A 17906-nucleotide genomic window follows, 5' to 3' on the forward strand; every position below is an offset into this window, starting at 1 on the left:
TGTTTCTTCTAAAAAATTAATTAAAGTAGGAATGAATGAACACCCAGATCCACAGTTTCTTCTGAAAAATTTAGTAAAATTACTTAAATAAAACAAGAATGAACAGCACCTAGATCCAGCCTATCTTCTCAAAAAAGTAAATGAAATTAATCAATTAAAGTGAGAATGAATTTCTACCTAGAGCCATGGTTTCTTCTTAAAAAATAAAGAAAATTAATTTATAAAAGCTAGAATGAATCAGCACTTCGATCTATAGTTTCTTCTCAAAAAATAAAGTTAATTAATTAACTAAAAGAATGAATCAATACATCGATGCATAGTTTCTTCTCAAAAAGTAAATAAAATAAAATAAAGAATGAATCCATACAGAGTTCCATCATTTCTTCTCAAAATAATAAAATAAAACTTATTAAGTAAAACAAGAATTAATCAGTACCTGTATCCCTAGTTTTTCTTAAAAAATAAATAAAATTAATTCAATAAAATCAATTCTTTGCAACCAAGCCCACTTACAAGTGTCTGGCTTCCTGGAAGGTTTGTTTGCCAGCGCTGTGGCAGGAAAGTTAAAAATAACAAGACAGAAGAAAGGCGTGACATCCCTTCTACCTCTCTTATCTCTCTTTCTTCAACCTTTTCCTTTCTTATCTGTTATTCTCTTCCATCTCCATGGACACTGTCACCTTCCTGTTCAGTCTTTTCTTCTTGCACATTTCCTTCATTGTGCATTTTCCCATCTTGCTCAGTTTTTTTTTCTCCCATGGACTTCTCTCCTCTTCTCCCATCCACAGCCTCTTCTACTAATTCCTCACTTGAGGTATATACATATATACATACACATGCAGTTGGAAAACAGTAGACTAGTATAATATGTTGGATACTAGTAACTTGGTTATATACAATGAATATATACATATATATATATATATGTATATATATATATATATATACACACACACGTGCACACACACACACACACATATACATATATAGAGATATAGATATAGATAGATAGATATATAGACACACACAAATATCTGTATACACATATATTAAATTATTATGTGAAGGGAAACTATGCACATATCTTCTGTACTATTTCTAAAATTACAGTATAATAAAGTATATTTCCAAGCATTTTCTCAGAATTGAAGATACTTAAATTTCCAAGCATTTTCCTAAAAACCTAAAATTAGATTTCAGCAACAGGAAAGAAGTAACACTAATCTCACTCTATCCCACATGTGACTCTCATCCATAGCCTCTTCTGCTAATCCTCTTCAGGAAATATCTTCCTCAATATTTACTGAAGAGTCCATTCCTTCTCATTCTTTTTCATCTTTGCATGCTGCTCCAGCCACACTTGAAACAAAACAACCTCTCCTGATGCCTGGATCTCAACCAGGATGCAAGCCTGGACAACAACCTCTTAGGCATTCAGAGCTCAAAGTTTCCATGGCTGAGTGTCAACTAGCTGTGATCTGGAAAGAAAGTTTCCAGGCTTTCTGGCTCTTCAAGACAGCAGTTGTTTCTCATGAAACCACAGGCAAGTTTAGTCTGGCCATATGTTTGAGTTAATGTACTTGGTACTAAGACTCTTGTTGGAGACTAAAACTGGAGTTTGTAAAATCAGAGGTTCTGTTCTCAGACCTTTGCAACAGCAAAATTTAGATCATTGCATGAATCAGCAGAGATGTCTAAATATTTAGAGAATATCTTATTTTGGCCAAACAGAGCTTATGAGCTGCATTTTATAAACATGATTCTATTCTGAAAACAGTACTTTAAGGACAGTCTTACTTCTTAGAGTTGGTTTATTACTCCACTTGAGGTATATACATATATACGTACACACATTGTTGGAAAACAGTAGACTAGTATAATATGTTGGATACTAGTAACTTGGTTATATACAATAAATATACACACACACATACATGCATGCATACATATATATTTATATATATAAACACACACATATATATGCATACACACATATTAAATTATTATGTGAAGGGCAAGTATGCACATAACCTCTGTACTATTTCTAAAATTACAGTATAATAAAGTACATTTCCAAGCATTTTCTCAGAATTGAAGATACTTAAATCTCTGAGAATTTTCCTAAAAACCTAAAATTAGATTTCAGAAACAGGAAAGAAGTAACACTAATCTCACTCTATCCCACATGTGGATCCCTTCAGCAGAGTGTGGATCATGCCCTGGTCTTGTCCCCAAGTGTTCCAGTTATAGGGAGGCAGAAATCGGTGAATTTCCTTGGACAGTTTCCATGCAACTGTCTTTCTCCCATTTCTGTGCTGGCTCCACAGAATGAACGGTGGATCCTTATGACAGCTAGATGTACCAATTTTATGTAACACTGAATAATTCATTTCAAGATTAAGGTACTATTATAAAGCAATTAAAATACTGAGATTGTTAATGAGTATATTTCTCTCTCCTCTCTCTCTGTGTGTGTGTGTGTGTGTGTGTGTGTGTGTGTGTGTGTGTGCATGCTTGTGTGGTTTTTTGTGTGTGTGTGTGAGAGAGAGAGAGAGAAAGAGAGAGAGAGAGAGAGAGAGAGGGTCTTACTCTGTTAACCAGGTGGGAGTGCAATGGCATGACTCACAGTAGCCTCAGACTCACAAGACTAAGGGGTTCTCCCACTTAAGTCTCCCGAGTACCTGAGAACACAGGCACACACCACTGCCTCTGTGTATGTTTTTTGTTTTGTTTTGTTTTGTTTTGTTTTGTTTTGTTTTGTTTTGTTTTTTCAAGAATGGAGTCTCACCATGTGGTCCACCTGGTCTTAAATGATCCTTGAAAATCATGTCTAAAGTACTCTTTGTACTTTAGTGCTTACTTGGATTTCATCTGATTCATATGATCTCCAGGGGTATTTTCACATCAATGTGGGAATAATAAGACTCTTTCTTGATTTTTTTTCTTCAGAAAAAACTCAGAAGCCCAGGCCCTGTACCTGGCCATGGTCCAAGTGGGGCTTATTGATCTCCAGGATCCTGCCCAAGCTCCAGTTGGGAGCACTGACCATGCCATACTCTACCTACATCCCATGGGACCTCCATAACCTGGCTTGATCTTCCTGAAGCAGTCTCTACATTTTCCACACCATCTGCTTCCTTCATGCCTGGAGGAAAGTGAGAAACCAGAGAAAACATACAAATAACTATATGACTGTTGGCTACCCAGCTGGTCCTTATGAGGGGTGAGTAATGAAGAAAATACTTGGATGGAAGAAAACTTTGTTTGGAAAGATAGTAGTATCCTTTCATGAATAATACAAGATTTTTCTTTCACTTCCAGTCACCATACTTTTCCCTCTAATTGAGGCTAAAGTTGAAAACCAATCACACTAAGATGCTTCTCTGTTTTCCACTGGGAAGTCCTAAAATTATCCAAAAAAAAAAAAAAAAAAGGCATCTGAACATCCTTCAAGTCAGCACTTGTGCCCAATTTTGGCCCAGGCTGAATAAATTCACTTTCCATGTGGAGGCCAAAAAGCTATGGGGGAGCCTGTTTCTAAGGTGACAAATTCATGGGGTGTGAATATCAGGAGCAAGAGGAATCACTGAAACACCAAGAGTTCTGGCCCTCCTTCAAAATAATTACTGATATCTTGTTTGTTTTTTCTTGCAGGGTGACCTGCGGGCACCTTTGGTGTGCCATCTACAGCAAAAGGATGCTCGGGTGCAAGTGGGAATCCTGAGTCACTTTAATGAGCACTACACAAAGTCTCATGTCTTCAGCAAAGTCTACTCTTTCCTCTTCTGGCTCCAGGGAGTGACACAGCTTAGCCATGCACCCTGGTACAAGCAAGGGTCCATGACTATATCTGGTTCCATGTCTCCTTCACTCTCTACCTCTGCAAATGCCTCAGCTTTCACGTCCACTCCTGCTTCTGTTCATCTTTCTGCCACAGTTCATCTGTCTGCCACAGCCTCAAGGTAAGGCTCAAAAACTTGGTAGGGGAAGTAGAAAAAGAAGAGAATGAAAATAGAAAAGAATAGAGGGAAGGAGAGGGGAAAGGAAAGCTTTTCCTGAGAAATGAAGACTTTTTTATCTACCAAATCATAGGAATTGTTTTCCTTATGGCTTACAAAGGCATTTCCTACTCGGTGTATGTTTCCATTTCCATAGTATAACTGCATGAGATAGATTACTGTATGGTAAAGACCATATAAGATTATTACTATAGCCATCTTAATTGTTTACTCTGATATTAAATAAGTAGAATGAATTTGTCACGTTCTCATGGCAAAACATGAATTGGACTGTTAATGTCATGACTAAAACACCAAAAACAATGGCAACAGAAGCCAAAATAGACAAGTGGGATGTAATTAAATTTAACAGTTTCTGCACAGCAAAAGAGACAATAATTAGAGGTAACCCCCAACCAGAAGAATGGGAAAAATTTTTTGCAGTCTACCCATCTGACGTGGGCTAACACCCAAAATGTGCAAAGAACTACAGCAGATTGGTAAGAAAAGAAAAAAGCCATTCAAGAGTGGGCAAAGGTGTGAACAGATATCTTTTCAAAAGAAGACCTTTATGAGGCCAACAAACGTATGAAAAAATGCTCAGTATCAGTGGTCATCAGAGACATGCAAATCAAAACCACATTGAGATACCACCTCGCACAAGCTAGAATGAGGATCAGTAAAACAATCAGGAGACCACAGATGCTGGAGAGGATGTGGAGAAATAGGATCGCTTTTACACTGTTGGACGGAGGGTAGGTTGGTTCAGCCATTGTGGAAGACAGCATGGCAATTCCTCAAGGATCTAGAAATAGAAATTCCATTTGACCCAATGATCCCAATACTGGGTATATACCCAAATGATTATGAATTGTTCTATTATAAAGACACATGCACATGTATGTTCATTGTGCCACTGTTTGCAAAAGTGAAGACTTGGAACCAACCCAAGTGCCCATCAATGATAGATGGGACAGGGAAAATGTGGCATATATACACAATGGAATACTATGCAGCCGTCAAAAACGATGAGTTCATGTCCTTTGTAGGGACATGGATGAATCTGGAAACCATCATTCTCAGCAAACAGACACAAAAACAAAAACCAAACACCACACGTTCTCACACATAGGTGGGTGTTGAATGGTGAAAATACATGTGCACAGGGAGGGGAGCATCACAAGCTTGGGTCTGTTTGTGGGTGGGAAACAAAGGGAGGGACAGTGGGGGACAGGGAGGTTGAGAAGGGATAACACTGGGAGAATTGCCTGATGTAGACGACAGAGAGCAAACCACCATGGTGTTGCATGCGTACCTATGCAACAATCCTGCAAGATCTGCACATGTACCCCAGAACATAATAGTACAATTTAAATACATGAATGGAACTAACATTAAGACACACTCTCCTAACACAAAGTCATTTCTTTCTTACCACACAATACGTTACATTTGTAACAGAATTATTCTAAATTTAGTGTACGTTAAGTTAAAGACAGTATGATGTTTAGAAAGAGAATGGTAGTAGGTAAATAATGTTTTCAGTGCCATTACACTAAACTGTATTACACTAGCATTATCATTTTCCTCCTTCCCTGAGCTGGTACAAAACCTGTCACAACATTAGCAATGTCTGTTTCATATTCCTGTGTTTCCTCTATTTCCTTGGTAACTGAGAGATCTCTTCTTGTCTCATGCATTAAATTTTCACTTAATCACAACAGGAGGCATTTTATAGTTATCTCCTATTGCCATAGCTACAGTGTATAATACATTTAAAATACAAAGGAGGCCATAATTCTTTCCTTATATCCTTGAAGCCTAATTCAGAAACAACTACACTGACTTACATGCTTCTAATTTCATCTGTATTTCCTATCTATCTATCTATCTATCTATCTATCTATCTATCTATCTAATCTGTCTGTCTGTCTGTCTGTGTCTATCTAATCTATCTATCTATCTATCTAATCAATCTATCCAATCTATCTATATAATCCATCTATCAGTCAATATATCTATCTAGTTTTTTTAGTGCTTTCCTGAAACTCAAACTTGAATTTTCTCTTTAAACCACTGTTTTGATATCTCACTAAGATTATAAGATTAGTAAGATAAGTTCCCTACAACTTAGAGACAAGTGCCTTATCTCCAAAATGTTCTCTACTTATGTAATTTCTTCAAATCACATTATCTTTTGTTGCTTATCTACTTCAACAACTTCTAAGTAGCTAAGATAGTATCTTTATAAAGGTTGCAAAGGGGAGAATGCTGTAATGACTTACAATATTTCACCTATACAAATTAAATCTAGGACACAAAGAAACTAAGATCTTGAAGACATATTAAGAGAAACACATTTTTTTTTTTCAAGAAGAATGTGTAAACACAAAGCATGTAGAAGTTGTGTTTGCTAGTCATGGTTCACAATGCTGACCTGGTTAGCAGAAAGACGGGGGATGTAAAACTTTAAAAAATTGGTCTACGGATGGCAGATCCACTCAAATTAATGGTGTTTATTTTTCCCCTCAGTTTTGGCAAATCACATTTCTCTGTGATTTACCATGCCTTGGCAGGCTGTGATCATGAGCAGTGGCAGTCAGACCTGCAGTGATTTCATAATGAGCAGCTCTTGGGCTCTCACAGCTTCCCACTGTGTCAGGAACACGTAAGTCTGTGCCTGCTCTTCCCATAGCCTAAAATTCATTATCCTGTAATTACACTGCTGAAGGTTTCTCTGTGCAAATTCATTTCCATAATGCCTGGCTATTTCACATATGCAGATGACAGTTTTGTTTTAGGCTAAAAAGAAGTTGCCTCTCTGTGTTTGGCTAAGTAGTACTTCTGTTCAGTTAATTCCTCTGCATTCCCATTGTGTGTCGACTCTTTATTTACAGACTTCTGATTTCTCTGAAGATGAACTCGGGTATCATGATTAAGGAAATATGCTGGAAGGCCTGATGCAGTATTTAGTTTCCGGTTTTCTAGTGAAAGCACTTTAATTTGCACACACACACAGAAATCCTGAAGACACTGCTGTGATACTGGGCCTGAGGCGCCCTGTGGCACCACTGAGAGTTGTTAAGATGTCTACCATTCCACTGCATGAGAGATTCCAGTTGGTGAGTGGTGCAGCAAGAAATGCCCTGGCATTGTTACTCTTTCAAGTGATCCAGACTCACAGTCAGCTCTTAGCACCCTTGGGCTATCTGAAGATCCAGAATAGTCCAGAACCCTGGCTGTCTGGGCCAAGAATTCTTATTCCAGGTCAGCAGTTACTTTCCTTATTAGGGTAGTAGTTCTTTCAAAAAAAACAAAGTGAAGTTCACATTTTTAATATTACTCTCCAAAAAAATAACCACAATCACAATATCTGCCTTACTAATTATAAGGCATTTAATCCATATCAGATACCCACTAGATCTGTTTTATAAGATGATGTTTCTGACCATAACTTGACAGGATTTCAGATGGGAAAAATACGAGGATATTTCTCTGTACAGTCAAGTTTTATAAACCAAGGTAGAAATGATTTGTTTCCCAAAACTTTGCTAACTTTGGAACAAAAGAAAAATAAGAAATATTTTTTATTGTTTGTGTTTACCTCTTTATGCAAATGAATCTGAACTTGACGTGGAATTTGGAACGTTTGTAAGTAGAAACCTGACTTGTTAATTTTGAAGAGTGGCATTTTAAAATGTGATTAAAAAGGGACTAGGCTGTTGAAGTGGCTCATACTTGTTAAGTCGAGCACTTTGGGAGCTTAAACTAGAAGGACTCTGTGAGCCAAGGGGTTTGATACCAGCTTGTGCAATACAGCAAGATTTCATTTCTTAAAAAAAAAAAAAAAGAAAAAAAAATACCCAGGCGTGGTCGTGCACACATATAGTCCCAGCTACATGGAAAGCTGAGGTGGGAGGATAGCTTGAGCCCAGGAGGTCGAGCCTGCAGTGAGCGCAAATTGTGCCAGTATGCTCCAGCCTGAGTAACAAGGCAAGAACTTGTCTCAGAAAAAAAGAAAGAAAGAAAAAAGTAAATAAAGGCCAAGCGCAGTGGCTCATGCCTATAATCCCAGCACTTTGGGAGGCTTTGGGAGGCCCAGGCAGGTGGGTCCTCTGATTTCAGACCAGACTGATGCACACAGGGATACACCATCTCCACAAAAATTACAAAATTAGCCAGGAGTGGTGATGTGTGCCAGTAATTCCAGCTACTCAGGAGGCTGAGGAAGGAGAAAATGCTTGAACAGGGAGGCAGAGTTTGCAGTGAGCCGAGATCGCCACTGCACTCCAGGCTGGGTGACAGAGAGAAATGCCATTATAAAAAAAAAAAAAAAGTGGAAAGAGAATGAAATAGAAGATAAATGTGTGATGTAAATGGTTGATGGTGATAAAATAAAGTGAATTTGTTTGTATAAGTTACAGATACAAGTTTGAGTGATGATGAGACGTTAAGGATAAGACAAATCATGGCCTCATCTCAATGCTTAGTGTATAAACGTAGCACATGTTTTTTAGGATAGTTTTTACCACAATACGTGGTGTTTAAACGTACCATATGTTCTTTATGATACTTATAGTCCATTTGGCTTTCTAGGAGAGACCAGTGAGAATCCAGAAATGTTTTCTAGGAGAGACCAGTGAGAATCCAGATGGAAGCTTCAAGGTGTGCCCATCTGTATCCTGGCATAGGCAATTTCAATGTTTGCTTCATTACCCAGGCCAAAGTCTCTGATGCAAATGTGGTATGCGGTTCATTTTTTTCCTCTTTTTACATGAGAGAAACTATATCGTTATATAGACAAAACTTTGTCCCTATACAAAAAAATATATGGCCTATGCCTAACTGATGGATATACATGAATCGTGGATCAGTAGGAGTAAATATTAAAACTCTGTAATTACAGAACGCATTCTCTGAAAAAAATTTGCTCCTAATCTCTGAGTTTTCCTACATGGGTTATTAATCTCTAGGCATACTGAAGAGCTAGTATGCTGCTCTTCAAACAAATGAGACATTGTATATAATTCTCTTATTTTAACAATAGTACCTTTACACTTCAGAGTTTAAAAGGAGTCCAGTGTGTTTTATTTCCCCAGTGAAAAATAACATTTCTATTTTTAAAATTGTTTTAATTACAGTTTTTTTTAGAAGGAGACTAGCACTATTGCCCAGTCTGGAGTGCAGTGGTGCCATCTCTGCTCCCTGCAAACTCTGCCTCCCAGATGCAAGTATTTCTTCTGCCTCAGCCTTCCCAGTAGCTGGTACTATAGGCACATGCTACCACACTCAGCTAATTTTTCTATTTTTAGCAGAGACAGGGTTTCACCATGTTAGGAAGATGGGCTCGATCTCCTGACCTACTTAGGCATGAGACACCATGCCCAGCCAAAACATCCAAAACATATCTTTCTAGGATTTGATCTTCAGTGATTTCTTTCCCAGTAAGGTTTTGTTTTGTTTTGTTTTGTTTTGTTTTGTTTTGTTTTTCCCAAAGTATTTGATCCGGATGAGTTTCCTAGGCACTCATTTCATGTCTCCCTTTCGTGGGAATACATCTTCATCATCCACTTATTAAATCTAAGTTTAAGACGTTGGGATAGGCATTTAAGTCCAAATTCTATGTTTGAATTTATAGGACTCAGTGAGTCCAGAAGGACTGTTATGTGCAGGCCAATATCTGGCTATGGCAGTTGGAGGCAGATATTGGTTATGTGCAGGCCAATAACTGGCTATGGCAGTTGGAGGCAAATAGGCTTCACCAGTCTCAAAGTCCTAGCTACTATAGTGAGTACACACTTCTTCTGGATCTTATCTACGTCAGCAAAAGAAGGCCACCCAGTAAACCAGGCTTTGGATAGAAATTGCTCAGTTGTCCACTCTCCTTAAACAGCCAAACTCATTGCGCCTTTCTTCAGTAATAACTACTGCAGCCCAGAGACTTTGGTAGCCTAGCCACTATAGCTAGTCATACTACAGTCTGGTCACAGTCTGGTAAAACTCCAGAGCAACAAAAGCAAAAATGCTGACTTAAGCCTTCTAAAATCTCTCTAAACATACGTTCAATAAATACGGTTTTTCTTCATAACAACTGCTGTGTCATTACTTCCTAAACTAATGCATGGCCTTGGATTGTTGCCATTTCATTCTCGAAAATGATTCACAGTGTGTCTTTAACATGAACATGAATACAGGATTTCATTTATCAGCAAATAATGTTTTCAAAACGATGTGAATTAAAAATGCAAAACTGCGAGATTGTATTTCTGAAATTTACTGGTCTTTCAGATTATATTTTAATACCTACTCACTCACACAAATTTTCATATCTGCGTGTTCTCCTCAGGTGTGGGAAAACAGTATGAGAGTTCCTGAAGAATTTATGAAGGAAAGGATGGCAGTGCTACCCAAGGTTTAACCTATTCACAGCACTGTGTTCAGTGAATGGAAACATTGCTTTTCAAATTCTACTGAAGTAGTGAATAAATAGACAAAATATATTATTACAATAACTATACAATATGAGAACATGAAGAAAATAGAACAAGAGTTAAAATGCATCAACAAACAAATGAGGCCGGGCATGGTGGCTCATGCCTTTAATCCCAGCATTTTGGGAGGCCCAGGAGGGTGGATCACTTGAGCTCAGGGGTTCAAGACCAGCCTGCCAAACACAGTGAAACCCAATCTTGACTAAAATTACAAAAATTAGCTGGGCATGGTGGCACTAACCCGTGATCCCGGCTCTTCAGAGGCCTGAGGCAGGGGAATTGCTTGAAGCTGGGAGGGGCATGTTGCAGTGAGCTGAGATCACACTACTCCAGCCTGTTCAACAGAGTGAGAGACTCCATCTGAAAAAAATTAAAATAAGATAAACAATTCTATTCAAGAAAAAGTGCTCACAGGCAAACTCACATATCCAACAGGAAAATTAAAAAACAATAACAATAAAGTCCTTTGAGACAAACGTTCTACAAGAGGCAAATAAGGAAACAAATAAAAATTACAAATAATAAACTGAGCAGAACCACAGGGGGAAGAAGTTAAAAATTTACAAGTGAGTAGTCTAAAGGAATCCGAAGGGCACTCAAAATTTTTCTTGAGTCTCCTTCCCTATATTATCATATTATCAGCCAACCAGCTGAACAAGCTCAGGTAGCTGGTGTCTCTTCTGCAGATGGGGCCTCACCTTCATGATCCTACAGCAACTGGACTGCAGTGGAATCAACCACCCTGTACCCTGGAGAGAGGCAGGTGGGGAAGGCTCATGCCAGGCCTAGCCTCTCACACACCACTTCCCCTGGGGTACCTGGAGGCACTACTTACCTAGGATGCCAAGGAGATACTGCTTAATGATCACTTCACTGAGGAAGTAAAGGTTAGCACGAAAGGACAACTTCATCCTGCTGCTGGTATCCGGGATGGCCGAGTTCCTCCTCCTGCTTAGTGATGAAGGGAGAAGTAGGGACACAAAGAGACCATTTCAGCTAGCTGGGCTGAAGTGGGCCTGCTAGCTGCTGGAGGGGAACCATGCATTTCCGCTGCCCAGCTCGCCCGCTGAGACACCACCACCTGGGATCCAGAGGAACCCCTGAGTCCTCACCTCTACCCTAAACCCAGGCTTCCCAGCCTGACCTGCAAGTCCGTCATGCAGCTCAGCAAGTAAGCAAGGCTGTATGGTGGCTTGTGATCTGGGGTTGCGGGGTGGAACATCTGGGTGTGCTGCGCAACCTGCCTCTGGTCAGTGAGCCTCCAGATGATTGAGTGACTGTGTGGTGAAAACCCTGGAACTCTGCAAGAAGGCAGAGAGTTGTGGGGCAGGGCTCTCCGGCAGACCTTTGGCCTGGCACCCTTTTTGGTGGTCCTCTGGCTGTGTCTGGAGTGGGAGCACTTCACGACTGTGGTGGTCTTGGGGGTGGGCGGAACGAGGCTGAGAAAGGCTATGTTGTCCAGGGGCCAGCCACCAAAGAAGCGGTCAGGAGGTTAGGGGGCAGGATGGATGGTGAGAGGCGGCTGCTTCCTCGGGATTCTGGAGCCGCACGAGGCCCTTGTGTGCTGGCTGCTGAGCAGGGTCAGCTGCTCTCTAAGTGTACGGTGTTCTCCTCTCCCGAACTCCCTGAGGGGTGGATGACTCCCCATGAGGAAACTGCTGTGGGTAGAAGGGGCCGCAGGGCCGCGCCTGGTGCTCTCCATGGGGCTCTTGTGGGTGCAACGGAGGTTATATATGCTCAGGGCCTACTACACCCCTTTGGGAGCAGGGCCAGCAAAAGCGAGGAAAGTGTGTCTGGGGAGCTGGTGCCTGCCTTGCAGGGGAGGGCACCCCACGTCCCATGAATCCAAGTCCTGAGAACCTGCAAGGATACGGATCTCCCCAGAAGCCGGAGATGCCCTTCCATCCGGGGCATGAACGGAGCCCAGCTCCAAGTGAAGGACCTCCGACGAGTCCGTTGCCGGCCAGGGCTTGCTGGGGCCAGGGAGCTGGGCCCGCTGGTCCACCTGCTTCCGCTCCTCGGTGTCAGCCTCCTCCTCGGCCACCCCGTCCACGTCCACCATTATGTCGTCCACCACCAGCACTGCCTCCTGCCGCAAGGCTGCCTCCTAGCTCTTCGCCCCAGCCGCCCTCCCTTCAAGAGCCTCCAGCCTGAACTCGGCCCCTCCTGGGGGCTCTCACAGATCGTACCCTGTGGCGTCCACCCCAAGACCCCGGCAGCCCTGGACTCCCCGCGAGGCCCGCGGGCCTCCCATGCTGAGAACGCCAGACGGCGCCTACGTGGACCCAGGGTTCCTGGGGAGCCCCACCGGGCTCGCTGCCCTCGGCACTTGCCGTGGGGCCCAGGTCCCCAGCAGGGTCAGCTGCGCACAGGAGCCCAGGAGCAGGAGGCGGAGGCCCTGGTCTTACAGAGCCCAGCCAGCAGGTACCACGGCCGCTGCTGCGCTTGCGGTAGCCTCTGGGTCCACAAGGTGTGTCCAGGGCACTGGACGCGAGGTCCTTTGGAATGCTCCTGGGCGTCCAGCATCCTCAGGGAGGAAGCAAGGTACTCGGAGCCTGTCTGTGCGTAGACCTGCAAGAGTCCGAGCGAGAGTTTCCACCGCCGGAGCGGACAAATTCCACTCCAGCAAGATACTAGGCAACTGTCCTCCCAGGCGCCTGCCCCGCCCACTTCCTCAAGCCTCTCCGCAGCCCTCGCCCCAGCAGACAGCGCTGGTGCTCCTCTCTCTCCTCTCGATCTTGATCTTGGAACACTCAGTACCGTCTACCTGGCCTGCCGACTGAACTCAGATGCTTCATGTGTTCCCTGTGGGTCAATGGCCTGCCACACTCATGATGACAGTCAGGGCACAGCGCTTCCATGCGCACAATTCCAAAGGGCAGGCAGCCCGCGTGTGCCCGCACCCAGCGCCGCCTGCCGCAAGCTCCCAGGGCTTCTCACGTAGGCTTGCCCGAGGAGGCTGGGGCTGCAGGCCAGCCGGGGGGCGTGGCCTCCAGGGACCCTCGCACTGACTGGCCGCTGGGGGAGGCCTGCGGTCTGCGTCGCGCTCAGACAGCCTTTGGAGGCAGTTCGCCCTTGAAGTCCGGCGCATGCGCCCTGGGGGTCCGCCAAGCCACCCGCAGGCTCCCGCGAGCGCAGGAGAGCAACGAGGAGGCCTTGAGGGAGGAGGAGGAGGCGCTGGTGGTGGACGACGACATAATGGCGGAAGTGGAAGTGGTGGCCGAGGAGGAAGCCGATGTGGGGCGGGAGCAGCAGGACAAACGGGCACAGCCGGGGCCTGGACCCATGACGCCAGAGTCTGCACTGGAGGAGCTGCGGGCCGTTCAGCTGGAGCTGGAGCCTGTTAATGCTCGAGCCAGGAGGGCCTTTTCTCAGCAGACGGAAAAGCTGGAGCGCAGGCGCAAACCCCACCTGGACCGCAGAGGCGCCATCATCAGGGGCATCCCCGGCTTCTGGGCCAATGCCGTATCCTTTTCAGCACTTTTTCTGTTTCTCCACTTGAAAGATGCCCTAGGGGAACTGTAAGTCACTTACGGGCAGCTCAGCGGGGATATGACTATTCTGGAAACCACGGTGAGTTGCAAGTTGCGGCGTGAAAGTCTGGCTGTGGAAAGCCCGAGCGGTCGCGGGTCCTGCTCTCCGGCCTGCGGCACAGAGACCCTTCCTGATGCCGAGCAGCAGGAGTTTGAGTCGTCTTTTTGAAGAGCAGAAGCGATTTCTCGTCAGAAGAGTTTTTCTGACAATCGAGCTATTGAGAAGGGAGTGCGGTTGCTCCCCCTTGCCAGTCAGATCTGGGACAGGGCATTTTCGGGTATAAGCTGCTTCTGCCACTCCTGAGACAGCAGCAGCCCTCTGCAGGTTGCCCCAGTCAGCCTCAGAATTATACACACTCCGTGAACCCACGAGGCCTTAATTCGGGGGAGGGGGTGGGGAAACGAAGGTCACACACTCAAGCAGATCTCAGAAATCCCGTACCCCAGCCTTAGAGCTTCTTCCCTGTTCCTTCTGGCTCTTAGACCTGCTTCCCTGTTGCGTGTAGCTCTTCCTTCCATCCACGCGAAGGCTCTTTGACCTAAGTCAGATTGCGAACCACCCGCAGATGTCAGCCCTGATCACTGACCAAGATGAAGACATGCTTAGCTACATGATCAACTTGGAGGTGAGGCCGTGAAGACTGAGGCCAGAAGGTTTAATGGGGAGGGGGAAGGGAAGCAACTCCTTGCTGTCAGCAACAGTGGGCACCTCACCTGAAAAGATACTTAAGCTTTCTCCACTTTGTCCTGACAGGTGAAAGAAACCAAGCATCCTATTCATGTCTGCAAGATCGTGTTGTCCTTTCGGAGCAACCCCTACTTCCGGAATAAAGTGGTTACCAAGGAGTATCTTGTGAACCTCACAGGTGACTGGTGGCCTCCTAGGAGGGGCAGTGGAAGGAAGGTGGTGGGTTGGTGGATCATTGCCAATGGGGGCGAAAGGAAGGTGGTGGGTCGGCGGATCAAGCCCACTTCCAGCAAAATCCCCTCTCTGTAGAATACAGGCCTTCTCATTCCACTCCAATTCAATGGTATCAGCGTTATGAACGTGAGGCCTATTGCCGCAGACACCACAACTGCAGCCCTAACTTCTTCAACTGGTTTTCTGACCACAACTTCGCAGGATCTAACAGGATCGCTGAGGTGGGTCCTCGCTGGGAAACATCAGGAATGACTCCGGTGTGTTCCTAGCTGCTTGGCTCATCAGTCTGAGCCCTGATGAGGCCTTTCTCAATTGATTCCTCTGATAGATCATAAGCAAGGACCTGTGGTGCAATCCCCTGCAATACTGCACAAGGATGAAGCCACCTGAAGGGGGAACAGAGATTTCAGGTGAGCAGTTCAGTTGGAGCTAGAGCTGACTGGTCCTCAGGATGAAGAGGTGGACACACCTCTATGCAGGGAGCCTGGATAGATGCTCCATTCGGAAATGTAGAAATTCCTCGAGAGGGAGACAGAGAGTGATAGAATCCAGTACATTCAGGGCATTTGGGCTGACAGAGGCACATCAGAGACTGCACTGCTCTGGCAGGTTTGAGCTGGGGAGTCTTAAGCCCAGGGAAGCAGAGTCCATGTCCAGACTCACTGAGAAGCGAGGCTGAATCATTAACTTCCGTTTGTGGCACTTATTTCCATGGCTGCCAACCCACCGGCAGTCATCCTACCAGCCCCTTAAGATTGGGCTCCCTGGATATGCCTCCTTGCCACAAACCACAATGACTGTTTCGACTGATGTTCTTCTACTGTGGCCTGATCAGATTTCTGTGTGCTTTTACGGGACTACCTGTCTGGTTAGCTGAATTTGGTCACAGAGAGGAAATGCTGGAAGTGGGGTAGGTGTGACAGAGAACAGCTTGTAACATACGGTAGGAGGAAGTTTAGGAGACAAAAAATGGGGAAGGCGTAGTCTTTTCTGGGCAGGCCTTAGAATTAAAACATTTAAAACTATTGCTCAGAGGAAATGCCTTTTGACTTGCAGTTGTGTTTCTCTAGGGGACTCCCAGATTTCGAGTGGAATATGATGGTGCGCCGGACTTTACCTGAAACAGCAGAACTCCTAAAAAGTTACTACATCATTCAGATGTCAGTACTCCCCATGGTCTTATGCAAAGGAAATAAAAGAGAGAGACATCCTGTCATAAAAGAATGCAGACAGGAAGAGGGAGTAAACTTGGATTTTATAGAGTGAAAATAAACACTGTCAAGGATGTGTGACTCTATGTGTGTGTGTGCCTGGGGGAGGGGTTGTGTCTTCTGTCAGTGTATTGGGGTGGGTGTGTGTGTGTGTGTGTACATGGGTGTGTGTGTGTGCATCCACTGGATTCCCGTGTGATAATGGGTTGATCAATCTATGTTTCATTCTCTGCATCGTCTGCAGTGGAGCCGGGCCTCTAAAGTTGTAGAGTGAACCGGTGTGGTGCATTTTGAGATTCTTCCTAGAGGACGGAGTTGAGGAGGCAAAAGAAAGAGAAGACAGTGAAGTTGGAGGCTTGCTTTCTGCTACAGAAGCAGCAGTAGTTCAAGGAAAGGGGATAATGGGCACTAAGATATCCAGGGCCCAGTTTGCTGGGACAAGGCACCTCCAAAATCCTTTGTTTCGGGTATCATAAGACACATTAAGCTAGAAAAGGATGATGGAAATCTTGAAGTTCACTTATGTGTTGAATTCACATGTTCTTCTTGTAAAGGTGAATGCATAATGACCTCTCTGGTGATTTTATGGGACAATCCTCTCGGGTCCCAGCAACATGATAAGAAATGGGCATGTGAGGTGTATGCAGGGAATGTGAGAAAGGATGCAGACACATGCGGGAAGGCGTTTAGGATACGCCTTTTTAAAATTTCTATTTCTTCAGGCATAGGTGACTAAGGGAAAACACAGACATACAGAGGTGAGGGGAATGGGGGTGGATCCATGAAACACAAGAACACCAGCAGCTCAGACTGGGAAATGTCTAGGGACTTGCCTGTTACCAGGACATCGGAAAAGATCTTGCCCCAATTTAATGCATAAGAAAAAAGTGAGGAAAGGGTCTTGCCATGATTTTTCTAGGAGGTAACTACATAATGAGAAGATTGTAAGTAAATCCCAGGACCAGTTTTGGGGCTGGTCTTTTTTAAAATGGTGGTAGGGAAGACTTTTTCCCATGGAAGACAGCAAACCATCAACTGTCCCCTGCGGACGGGAGTGTCAGAGGCAGGTGGCTCAGCTGCACTGGCTACCCCATAAAGTGAATGCAGCTGACTGGCCTTCCTCCTCGAATCCTACATGCAATTCAGTCTAGTGATTTCACATGGGTCCCAAGGTCTTATCAGAGAAAGTGCTTGACTCTACCATCGGTCTAATAAAAACAATTAGACATCTTTTCTTTGTACTATATAAACTTTCTGAAAATCTTATTTTGGCCAGTGTGGTGCCCACACCTTCAAGCCTAGCACTTTGGGAGGCCAAGATTGGTAGATCACCTGAGATCTGTAGTTCGAGGCCAGACTGACCAACACGGAGAAACCAAATCTCTACTAAAAATACAAAAATTGGCCAGACATGCTAGTGCATGCCTGTGATCCCAGCTACTCGGGAGGCTGAGGTAGGAGAGTTGCTTGAAACCTGGGAGGTGGACGTTGTGGTGAGCAGAGATCATGACACTGCACTCCACCTGGGCAGCAAGCCTGAAACCCCATCTAAAAAAGAATGTGTTTTAAGCTCTGGGGAACACGAACAAGTGTGCAGCTTGGTTACATAGGTAAACGTCTTTCAAGGTGCTTTGCTGAAACAGACAACACGTCACGTAGGTATTAAGGCCACCATGCTTGAGCTATTGCTCCTGATGCTCTTCCTCCTACCACTCACACTGAGAGGTGCTGGTATGTGATGTTCTCCTCCC

General features: G+C 44.3%; 1 protein-coding gene across 1 annotated transcript; it reads left to right on the forward strand.

The window, feature by feature from the left end:
• The first annotated feature begins 13687 nt into the window (after positions 1-13687).
• Positions 13688-15279, forward strand: LOC141582944 (testis-specific Y-encoded protein 3-like). The gene is made up of 5 exons (XM_074392397.1): positions 13688-13954; positions 14571-14648; positions 14777-14888; positions 15020-15165; positions 15262-15279. Exons 1-5 carry the CDS (start codon positions 13688-13690, stop codon positions 15277-15279), a joined length of 621 nt encoding a protein of 206 aa, XP_074248498.1.
• Positions 15280-17906: the final 2627 nt, after the last annotated feature.

The sequence above is a fragment of the Saimiri boliviensis genome, chromosome Y, assembly GCF_048565385.1.
Source record: "Saimiri boliviensis isolate mSaiBol1 chromosome Y, mSaiBol1.pri, whole genome shotgun sequence".
Classification (NCBI taxonomy): Eukaryota; Metazoa; Chordata; class Mammalia; order Primates; family Cebidae; genus Saimiri; species Saimiri boliviensis.